The 12,270-nt window shown below is 45.3% G+C and overlaps 1 protein-coding gene across 1 annotated transcript in view; it reads right to left on the bottom strand.

Moving 5' to 3' along the window:
• Positions 1 to 12,270, bottom strand: part of LOC138967747 (atrial natriuretic peptide receptor 1-like) — a 31,543-nt gene that overhangs the window by 915 nt on the left and 18,358 nt on the right. The window contains exons 13-20 of the mRNA XM_070340403.1: positions 7,236 to 7,438; positions 6,623 to 6,739; positions 6,018 to 6,137; positions 5,405 to 5,498; positions 4,411 to 4,638; positions 3,402 to 3,551; positions 707 to 805; positions 189 to 280 (exon numbers count right to left, since the gene is read on the bottom strand). Coding sequence (XP_070196504.1) covers positions 189 to 280; positions 707 to 805; positions 3,402 to 3,551; positions 4,411 to 4,638; positions 5,405 to 5,498; positions 6,018 to 6,137; positions 6,623 to 6,739; positions 7,236 to 7,438 — 1,103 coding nt within the window. The remainder of the gene's footprint in view (positions 1 to 188; positions 281 to 706; positions 806 to 3,401; positions 3,552 to 4,410; positions 4,639 to 5,404; positions 5,499 to 6,017; positions 6,138 to 6,622; positions 6,740 to 7,235; positions 7,439 to 12,270) is intronic.

Genomic DNA, 12,270 nt, shown 5'->3' with positions numbered 1-12,270 from the left:
CAAGTTAAAAATTAAAGTGAAACAGGGCTGATTGAGTGCTACTCTGTGTGTGTGTGTGTGTGTGTGTGTGTGTGTGTGTGTGTGTGTGTGTGTGTGTGTGTGTGTGTGTGCCTATGTGTGTGTTCGTTTGCGCGCGCGCGCGTGTGTGTGTGTGTGTGTGTGTGTGTGTGTGTGTGTGTCAGTTATACCTTCACAGGAATTGCACCACGCGCATCGCAAACGAAATGTCCACATTTCTGAAGTTCAATGAACGTAGTATTGCTGATATGTATTTTGTAAGCTGCAAAGACAAACAGACAAAGCTTTATAACCAGAACATTAAGCGTCGAATTTCAGTTACACGAACATTAACAATACAATTACAATCTTTAGATAATATAAATGTGTTCACATAAGATTACACATTAAGGAACAAAGAATCGCTATCAAACTTAGAAAAGCATGGTTAATACATTCGGATAATTTAATTGAAAAGCTTATCAAACTAGCACAGATTTTTACACATTAAAGGACATCATTGGCGCGCGGCAGATGTAGCTCTAGTTTCTCGTGCTGGCAACGCTACATTTAGCTCTGTGGCCTTCTACTGCAATGTATTACAAGGCTTGGTCTCCTGGAGACGAATGTTCGCCTTGAAAGACAGCATGGTTCACATTCAACTTTTCATTAGATTATATTGGGGATTTTTACATGGGAGTTTACTTACCTTCCCCGTTGGACTCCATACGCGAGGCAGTGTTGACAGTGTCACCGAACAGACAGTACCTTGGCATTTTGATTCCCACTACGCCCGCACACACTGGACCTGGGGGACAGTACATGGTGTGGCATAGTTAGTACTGTTCATAATAAATGTAATACAATACAGAGCTAGCAGAACATGCGCGCAAACACACATACGCACGCACGCACGCACGCACACATGCACACACAGGTGCGCGCTCAACGAGCGTCCAAACACACACACACACACACACACAAATACACACACACATACACACACACACACACACACACACACACACCCGCGTACGCCCGCACTCCCCCTCCCACACACAAACACACATACACGCGTGAGTTATACTAAACAACCACAAAACAACAGCAACAACAAACCATCACCGCCAACAACAACAACTATAAGTGGCAGAATCAAAAAAGTAAGATTCTTTGGTACCATTGCCAAAAAAGCTTGCAACAGAGGCCAACCAAGAGCCAGACTAGCATTATATTAACAACAATCTGTAGAATAAACAAGTCGCGTAAGGCGAAATTACTACATTTAGTCAAGCTGTGGAACTCACAGAATGAAACTGAACGCACTTGTGCAAAACGGAGTGAAACTGACGAGCCTGTTCAGCGCGGTAGTGGTTGCGCTGTGCTGCATTGCACGCTTTTCTGTACCTTTCTTCGTTTGAACTTTCTGAGCGTGTTTTTAATCCAAACATATCATATCTATGTGTTTTTGGAATCAGGAACCGACAAGGAATAAGATGAAATTGTTTTTAAATCGAATTCGGAAATTTAATTTTGATCATAATTTTTATATTTTTAATTTTCAGAGCTTGTTTTTAATCCAAATATAACATATTTATATGTTTTTGGAATCAGAAAATGATGAAGAATAAGATGAACCTACATTTGGATCGTTTTATAAAAAAACCATTTTAATTACAATTTTCAGATTTTTAATGACCAAAGTCATTAATTCATTTTTAAGCCACCAAGCTGAAATGCAATACCGAAGTCCGGCCTTCGTCGAAAATTGCGTTACAAAAATTTCAATCAATGTGATTGAAAAATGAGGGTGTGACAGTGCCGCCTCAACTTTTACAAAAAGCCGGATATGACGTCATCAAAGTATTTATCGAAAAAAAGAAAACAATATCCGGGGATATCATTCCCAGGAACTCTCATGTAAAATTTCATAAAGATCGGTCAAGTAGTTTGGTCTGAATCGCTCTACACATGCACAGACAGACAGACAGACACACACACACACACACCATGACCCTCGTCTCGATTCCCCCTCTATGTTAAAACATTTAGTCAAAACTTGACTAAAAGAGAAATACAATGATGCTACGCACACGGATGAAGTCTTAATCAGCATTAATTGAAGTCCTAATGTTTTGAAAATCAAGTAACAACGACATAATTATTATGTTGGCAGGGTTCGTACAGGTTTTTTGTTCTAAAATTGAAGGACTTTTCATGGACTTTCAAGACCTGAAGAGAAAATCAAGCACCCTCTTAACAACAACGCTTGCAAAAAAACACTTCCTGGTTATTATACCCTCTTCCCGCATGCCGATTTAAATTACTGGATGTTAAAACATTAATGATTACAGTTTTGTCTCTTGATCCTAATGTCAACACTCAGCAGTGCCCGCCCTGATATGGCTCTTCGTGGTCGACTCGGCGTTAAGCAAACAAACAAACAAACAAACTCAGCAGTGCTTTTTTGCACAGTTCGGCAGAATGCATAAGAATGCAAAGTAATGTACGTATGTGAACGATTATGGCCTTTGTGTTGTAACAGAGCAGGGAAAAATTGTTTGTTTTCTTTGAACAGTAAGTCCAGTCCTTGCGTAATTTGCAGTTCTGCTTATTTTATTATTTTCTCTTCTGCATAAGTGTTGGACTCTGCTACCAAAGGCGACAGATTTGTAGCAGACAATGGTTTTAAAGCAGACTCAAAAGGGACTGTGGGTTACTGTTCAACTTTTTCTTTGAGGTTATTAAATAATCAAACATGGCAATTGTTTATTGAGGGTGGTTGTAGTGTAAGCAGTCTGCAGCATCAGAGTTTTTAAGGGCTTTCAAGGATCTTGCCAATTGTTTAAGGACTTCCAATGACTTAAAACTGACCCCTCTAAATCCAAGCACTTGAAAGGATTTCAAGCACATGTACGAACCCTACGCTGGGAACCAGCCTCCTAGATGGATAGGTTTTTAATAATACATGTAATCTATTATTCTCAAAAGGATTTGTTTCTGTCTCAAGCCGGCAAACGGCATGGTTGCATATAATCACTGTTTGCATACAACTATCAGATCTTAATTTCCTTTGTCGTCTGGCTTTAAAACTATCAACAAATTTGTTTGTCGTTTGATCTCTGAAATCAGTTACGCAACAAAAACTATCACATAATCCCTTAAACAGTGATCTGTGATCTTTAAAACATGAAGCACATTATCATCAAACCATCATTGGAATATTTAATCTTTCGACAGACTTTTTCAAATACTAAATTACACAAACACATCATTGACCGATTAGGAAAAACGAGGATCGAAACAACATTTCACTAGGAAAGAAATCAAGTACAGAACTGTCAACACTAATAAAAGAAACAGAGTGAACATTGATTAATCGTCCCAAACACCTGTATTCTTACCCGAGTGGAGACCCACCCTGATCTTCAAAGGCTCTGTTGGCATGTGAGGTATGACAAATTCCTTGCTTGCAGCAACCATTTCCAGTGACATCAAGGCCACGTGACGTGCGTGATGCTCCGTCACTTCCGGTACCCCGGACACCACCATGTCTGTTGTGATAGAGAAGTCAAGGTGTTGCTTTTGTGTGTGACTCAATGCACACGAACCACAAACAAAGCATGTCTTTTGTGAGAATTGGCACTGGTCCTGCATGAAGCTTGAAATCTAATATCAAACATACTGTGAATACTAAACGAAAGATGAATGTTTTCATTAATCAAGCGAGCGATATAAGAAAAATAACATACAGAACAACTAAAAGAGACACAATCTACATGGAAACAAAAAGGGATAGAGACAGTCATTGTATTTTCAAAAATTGAAAACCGAGTCACTGTCTTGACTGTTGATAAAATTAGGCAATATACCCAAGACTGATGCAGTGCTCATCATAAGCATGGCATTTGCCTTTAATCTGATCCACTGTCAAAAGTCAAGGAATATGCTACAACACTAGGTTTCGTCCCTCCTCCATGATAATGGTGCGTGCTCTCCGATATTCTTTCAAGTTGTGTAGGTTACAACTTCTGCTTTCATATTAGCATGTCGTTTGGTGCTGGCAGGCGGCAAAACACCGAAGCTCCTTTCAAATCGCCAAAAACAATTTGCCTAGTGAATTGATAGTAAGGTTGCCTTAAAACTTCGAAAGTTTACCAAAACTTGTATGGCCATTTCGACAGATTTGCTGATGGAAATAAATCCTAGCAACATCATTGTACGAGTGAGAAAAAAAACACGACTTGGCGAATTCATCTTGTCTCCGTTTTGCGGCCCCTTATCTCTTTCCGGGATTTGTTTGTTAAGAAAGAAACAAGCAAATTCTCCTAGTGCTCGCATTATTAATCCTTCGCCGGCCTTTCCATAATCCACCCCTTCTCTTCTTACCCATCACAGGATCGTTTAACTCACAAGCATCTCCGATAGTCTCCACTTTGTAGACGTCGTATTTCTCGATGATGCAGTCGAAGTGACAGTACAGCTTGTTGAGGAGGTCCACCACCTGCAGAGGCGAGCTGCGACCAGAGATGTCCGTGAAGCCCACGATGTCACTGAAGTAGATAGTGCAGGCGTCAAACCATTCCGCCATCACCAGGTGACCTGTCTTCAGGTGGTCGGCAATCTTTCGTGGCATCATACCTGTGAAGACACAGTATTTAGTGCAAACGTTGGTCATTCCTCTGTGATTGACTTTAAATTACATGGTAAATTGAATAGACACAGTATTTAGTGCAAACGTTTGCCATTCCACTGTGATTGACTTTAAATTACATGGTAAATTGAATAGACACAGTATTTAGTGCAAACGTTTGCCATTCCACTGTGATTGACTTTAAATTACATGGTAAATTGAATAGACACAGTATTTAGTGCAAACGTTGGTCATTCCTCTATGATTGACTTTTAATTACATATAGTAAATTAAATACACATTGAAATGACCATTTATATTGACTGGGGATCTGTCACGTGACTCATTTTATACCGGGTGAGCTGGTGGCCTTCAATAACACAGGCTCGCCAACTGTTGAATGGCCTGTTTTGTGTATACTCCGGCCTGGCACCTGGGTATACATACAGTGGAACCAATTGATAGTGGATTCAGTTGAAGTGAGTTCAGTACCAACTAATTTTCAATTTCAAACGATTCACAAAATTAAAGAAAAATCCATTTCGTTTTGGAGTGTTTCCTGAGACGTTTCACTGTACAAGAGTGTCGCGTGGTTGTTAGTTTCTCAGAGGGTATAATTCTTCCATAAAACAGGTCTTCTTTCGGTAGTCGGCAATCTTACGGGGCATCCCCTCATGCGCATCAAGTAAGTTTCCATACTTCCACGGACCCATCCGACACACACCTCCCTCGGTTAACGCTCGCCACCTCCTAACAAAATGACGAGTAACTTACTGTACAGTAATGTGTCTGTCCGTTGTTTTTCTTCTACCAGCTGCTGGGTTCTTTCGTCGACTATGGACTCCAAATGCTTTGAATATTTCTCCATCTGCGCATAAAATAAGCACGGTACTGCAAATAAAGGGGAAAATTATACGGCACCACAGCCGTAGTTTCAGACATGACTGAAGTTAACAGTCGGTATTCAATACTTACTTAAGATGAAAGCTAGGTAATTTTACAAAGGTAGTATACAAAATGTTTCTGTGGCATTTTCATATTCGCCATTTTGGTTAGATGTCCAAAATGCACTGCGATGGTACTATAACCAGGTTTTGTTATGTGCTCGTTGAAAGTTGTCAATACCTCTTCATTCAAATATTACATTCTGTGTAGACTTGACTTTTTTTGTCAAAATAATTTCTTAACTGACCCCTGTGTCAGTCTGCGAAATTATTTCAGGGAAAATAATAACACTCTGCAAAGGAAGCATGCAGGTTGTGGAATTGTGGTACATGTGCAGGGAAAATTGATGTTTCTATTCCACGTAAAACCTGCGACGATGTTTAGTGGTGAAAACGATCTTTTACACCTAAAGAAAGTTAACTTTAATCACCAACTTACTTACCATGGCCATCATAGTGTCTACAGCGCTGAGCTTGTTGGGATTGATCCGCTGAAGAGTTTTCTTCACGGAATCAAAGGTAGGCCTTTCTTCCGCTTTGTCCGCCCAACACTGCTGTATCAGCTGTCAAAACAAAGTCCGGATTTTGTTTTCAAACAATGTCTCCACTAAATAAATATTGCGATTGCGATACTACTTCAAGGGTTTGTCCGTTGTTGACAAGTAACGAACCCAATCGGGACCAAAATAGGGTGTCCGCGTCCGCGCCTTTGAGGTGTTCGCTCTTTTAAGGTGTTTTTGAGTGTAAAATACATCCGTCCTCACTTGAATTGTCCGTTATGCTAAGGTGTCCGCCGAAATAAGGGTCCGCTAGATGCAGGTTTTACTGTACTCAGATGAAGAAGAAAAAAAAGCCCACCGTTTCTGTATTGAGCATGATTTGCTTAGCTTATGGTTATTTCCTGTCTCGTGAACCAGGGGGTCATTCGAGAACGATTCCTCTTATTCTCTGCTGAGTTCTCGGCCTACTCTAAAAAAATATGAACATTTAACATTCAGCAGAAAGCAACCGCATATCTTTGCAGTTTCAAACACAGGCACAAACCTACCTTTGTGTATTCAACAGGAGAGGGGCAGACGAAGTCAGGATCTTCATTTTGGGTGTCCAGTTCGTGCTGTGGCAGGGGCGGTTTCCATCCTTCCGGTACCGATACTACGTCATTGTCCTGATCGTAGGCACACAAGAAAGGAACGACAATATTAGCACGTTATTATTATTATTAGCTCACAAAACGCACCAAGGTGTAACAAATGCAAACTCTATTCTCACTAATATATATATTTTTTTTATTCCAGACAAAGTGCCTGAGATAATTGTTTTCTTTTATTTCTGACCAAGTGCCTGGGAAAACTGCTACGTATCTCAGACCAACGGCTATGTGCGAAGGTTAATCAGAAATCACATGGGTCCCCAAGAACCTCTCATGGCAACCGTCAGGCGACGGAAGTAAGTGAGGCTTGGCCACGTCACGAGGCATGATACCCTCTCCAAAACAATTTTACCAAGCATCTTCGAAGGAGAGCGCAGAATCGGAAAACAACGCATGAGCCGACGACTGTCACACTCGCAGTCAAGGGGCTGGGGTGGTGAAGATGATCTCCCTGTCTGTGTAACACCACAACATGTACGAAATGAAAAGACACTTCTCATACCGTACTTACCCCGTAAGCATCATCTCTGTTGGCCGCCTCCACAAGAATGATGGCGAATGAATAAACGTCTGAGGGTGGAATGCCGGTACTGGAACTGGACCTGGTCTCGGGAGCTCTGTAAATACGATCTCTTTCTTTTTTCTGGCTTTGCTCCGCGGCTAGGTCCGGGTCCAAGGTCTTGTTTTCTCGCTTGTATTCGTGGAGTCCAAAATCTGGTGTCAAAGAAAGTAATCTTTAATCTGAAGCTTAACATTGCCCTACCTGCCGGGAGTAGTGTTCTTGTCTGAAAATAGTGGGTAAATTGCCTGCATCTGTTAAACGCCGTCTAAGTACTAGCTCCTCTGTATATGTGAACTCTCAGCTCTAATCTTTCAACTATCACAGTTGGGGTTTGTAAAGCGATTGCCCTTGTTTTCTTTCTGACACGTAAGACAGAGGGCACGTCAAGTATGGATTTTTTGTTTGTTTGTTTGTTTGTTTGCATAACGCCCAGCCGACCACGAAGGGCCATATCAGGGCGGACGTGCTGCTTTGACATATAACGTGCACCACACACAAGACAGAAGTAGCAGCACAGTCTTCATGTCTCACCCAGTCACATTATTCTGACACCGGACCAACCAGTCCTAGCACTCTGGGACAGGCTGATCTTTCTTAACCCAGTGTGGGATTTTCAGTGGGGCGACCACCCCCAACCCAGCGCGTCCCCGGGTGGCGGATAGGGGAACGGTCTTCAGATATGGAGATCAGCCGCTTGCGGCCGCGGACCAAACTGGCTCCGGGTGGGATCCCGGAAAATCCTCCCCCCTGTGCTCTCAGGGTAGGACGTACGGGCCATGAGCTAAGGGTGAGGTAACCCCGACAGAAAACCCCGAATGCTGAAGACGGAGGACCCGGGCCGCACGGCGCATTCTAACAAACCACGGGTACACGCACTTACGCAAATGATGACACAATCAACCAGCACAGATGGAAATGGCGCTCGCCCATTGAGGACCCCCCAGGGTGGAGCAGCGTCGGGTCCCATGCCTCAAAGGGACCCAGCCCCAACTACTGGAGGTCCCTCCCGTCCGTCTTGTCACGCCAGGGAACGCGGGAGGAAAGTGACTGGCACCACCACAACCAGGAAGAAACCCAGTCAGCAGCGACCTTTTCAGGTCATGCACTGGAACGCAGAAAGTATCCTGAACAAGAAGACAGAGTTGGAGCATATCCTGCATGAGAAGAACATCAACATCTGCTGTATTCAGGAGACGCACCTGACACCCCAAAAGTCCTTCAAAGTGAGAGGCTACCAATGCCTTAGGTCTGACAGAACAGACCGAAGCAAAGGAGGAATCCTGACCCTCATCAGGAACAACATCAATGCCTGTTTGATAGAAACGCACATGGAGGACTCTGAATATCAGGTGATTCGAATCCAGACGAAGACATCAGAATTCCATCTTGTCAACTTCTACTGCCCCAATGATAGACACCTCGCCCTTGACACGATCCCTGCAAAGGCCTCCAACTTCATCGTGGTGGGTGACTTCAACAGTCATTCACAGAGTTGGGGATATGACCACCTGGATCGGAGAGGAGAAGAGGTGGAGAACTGGCAGGACGACAAAGGTCTCATCCTTTTGAACAGTCCCTTTGACTGCCCTACATTCTACTCCAGAAGATGGCACACTACATCAACTCCTGACCTAGCCTTCTGCACGGAAGACATGCACCAGCTAACCAGCAGAGAGGTCGGAGAACAGCTAGGTGGAAGTGACCATCGGCCAGTCTTTTTGACCCTGGGCATGGAGTCCTGCACTGAAGCTTCCTTCCCACGGTGGAACTACAAAAGAGCGAACTGGTTCCTCTTTAGACACCGCACCAGCGAACTCACCAAAGACATCAGAGTCGAGGGTCGAGACATCAACATGGTGGCGAAGGACTTCAACATGAGCATCCTCAGAGCAGCGCGTGAGTCCATTCCCAGGGGTGCCAGGAGAGACTATAAGCCCTACTGGAGCAATGAATTGCAGGAACTGGATGATGATCTGGCAGACGCCAGAAGGGAAGCAGAAGTCAACCCGTCACAAAACAACAACATCCGCCTCCAGGAAGCCAAAGCCAAATTTCTCAAAAAGAAGCTACAGGCAAGACGGAGAAGCTGGCAAGAGAAAACAAGCTCTCTGAACCTTGAGAAGGATGGCAGAAAGCTCTGGAGGCTCACCAAGCAGCTGAATGATGAGAACACCAGCAGAGGAAAGATCACATTAGAAGAGAACGGGAAGGTGCTAACTGGAAAGCATGCTGCCAACCAATTTGCTGAAAGCTATGCAGCTGAGAGCAACCTCCATGTTAGCCCCGAGAAACAGAGAGAAGCAAGAAGAGAGAAAAGAGAGAGACCTGCCAGACAGTCGACAGTGGACGCCATGAGTCAACCACTCACACTCCACGAGCTGCACTCAGCTCTGAAAAAGTCAAAGGCGAAGAAGTCCCCTGGCCCAGACGGCATCACCAACGAGATGCTAACCCACCTTGGTAGTGCAGCAGAGAACAAGCTACTCGAGGTCTTCAACAGCAGCTGGCAAGAAGGATCGCTACCACAACTCTGGCGAGAAGCGATCATGATCCCCATCTTAAAAAAAGGGAAGGATCCAAAGAAGGCCACCAGCTATCGCCCAATCAGCCTCACCAGCTGTGTTGTGAAGACCCTGGAGAGAATTGTGAACGAGCGCCTCAGGTGGTACCTGGAATCCAGGAACCTCCTCGCCCCTGAGCAAGCTGGATTCCGACAGTTCCGCAGCACTGAAGATCAGGTCACTTACCTGGCGCAAGAAGTTGAAGATGCCTTTCAGGAACAGAAGCTGGTCTTCGTCACCTGGATAGATCTTCAGAAGGCCTTTGACAAGGTCTGGAAAGATGGACTCCTTGTAAAACTGCTGAGGAAAGGCGTGTCCAGCAACATGTACCAGTGGATTCGCTCTTACCTCTATAACCGCAGGGCAAGAGTTAACGTCGACCAGACCAAAAGCAAGAAGTTCCTCCTTCGTCATGGCGTCCCTCAGGGCGGAGTCCTCTCCCCCACACTCTTTCTTCTCTTCATCGACGATCTGGTGTCTGAGATGCCCAAGGGGATCAAAGCTGCTCTCTACGCAGACGACCTTGTGATCTGGTGCAAGGAAGAGCACGCAAGTACTGCCACCTACAGAATGCAGCAAGCGGCAGATAGGCTGAACGCATGGGCAGAAGATTGGTGCGTCTCCATCAACAAGGAGAAATCCTCCACCACCCTATTCACACTGTCGCCAAAGCAGAAAGCCGGAACCATTAGGCTTGGTGGAACTCCTCTGAGAGAGGATGAAGAAGCAACGTACCTTGGTGTCACCTTTGACAGGCGGCAGACCTGGAAACCACACATTGCACAGGCAGAGACGAAGGCCCGGCGCAAGCTAGCCATACTCAGGAAGCTGGCAGGTACCACCTGGGGAGCGAACGAGAAGATACTGAAAACAGTATACCAGGGAACAATCAGACCCCACCTCGAGTACGGCTCCACAGCGTGGTCAACCTCAGCCAAGACAAACCTGCAGACCCTTGACCGTGTGCAAAACCAGGCCCTCCGACTCATCACTGGTGCAATGAAATCCACGCCCATCAAGGAAATGGAGAAGCTTACCACCATCCAACCCCTCTGTCAGAGAAGAGAAGCCAAGACTATGGTACAGGCCGAGAAGCTCAAGTGCCTACCCGACCACCCCATGAAGCACAGACTGAGCAACCTCACCAAGAACCGGCTTAAACGGAGCAGTTTTGTACACGAGAGCAAGAGACTTTCTCGACAATACAGGGAAGTCCTTCCACAGAACACTCTACCTCTGACTCAAGAAGAAGAGGAAACCCCCAAGGCAACAGAGAAACCAGGCATCCAGATCTGCACCAGTGTTCCACATGTTACCTCAGGAGAAGATCAGAATGACACAGCTCGACAGGCACTCACCTTAGCCCTGATCGACGAACAGTACCCAAAAGAGGCGTGGATCCATGTATACACCGATGGATCAGCAACTAACGCTGTGCTCAATGGAGGTGCAGGCATTCTCATCCAGTTCCCTGGGGGACATACAGCTACATCCAGCGTTGCCACTGGCAAACACTGCACAAACTATAAAGCAGAAGCAGAAGCTCTCATGCAGGCCGCCTCCTTCGTTCAGGACTCCGCAGACCCTTGCTACCAAGTTGTCTTCCTCTCGGACGCCCTTTCAGTCCTTCAGGCCCTAGAGAACGACAAACTCCCACAGCTGGCCAAAGCATTACAGATGGTCAGACAAACCAGAAGAGTTGTCCTCCAGTGGATACCAGCACACTGTGGGATACCAGGAAATGAAAGGGCAGATGAGCTGGCAAAAGAAGGAGCCGTGGAAGACCAACCTGAAAACAGTGTCAGCTTTAGTGAGCAGAAGACAATCATCAAGGCATTGATGAGGCCAAGGACAAACAGAGATGACTACCACACAATGTCCAGAGAGCAGCAAGTCAACCTCATCAGGCTGCGTACTGGCCACAACAGGCTCAATGCTCACATGAACCGAAAGTTCAAGCTGGCGCCATCACCAACCTGTGCCTGCGGTCAAGAGGACCAAACAGCGGAACACATCTTACAGCGATGTCCCTTACTAGATGAGGAACGAAAAGAAGTGTGGCCGTCACCAACTCCCTTGCAGACCAAACTATACGGCAGTCGACAGGAGTTGGAGAAAACGACAACATTTATCACCAGTGCTGGACTGATTGTGTAACCTCTGCGAACGCCAAGAAGAAGAAGAAGAAGTCCTAGCACTAACCCCATAATGCCAGACGCCAGGCGGAGCAGCCACTAGATTGCCAATGTTAAAGTCTTAGGTATGACCCGGCCGGGGTTCGAACCCACGACCTCCCGATCACGGGGCGGACGCCTTACCACTAGGCCAACCGTGCCGGTAAGTATGGATTAAGTACCGCAGCCCTTGTAGTGTTCTTTATAATGTAGGTTGTCAGTAACAGTGTACATTTTTGACATCTCATT

This window comes from Littorina saxatilis, linkage group LG5 (assembly GCF_037325665.1).
Source record: "Littorina saxatilis isolate snail1 linkage group LG5, US_GU_Lsax_2.0, whole genome shotgun sequence".
Lineage (NCBI taxonomy): Eukaryota > Metazoa > Mollusca > Gastropoda > Littorinimorpha > Littorinidae > Littorina > Littorina saxatilis.
Note: the sequence above shows the minus strand (reverse complement) of the source record. Positions and strands in the feature narration are given on the sequence as shown.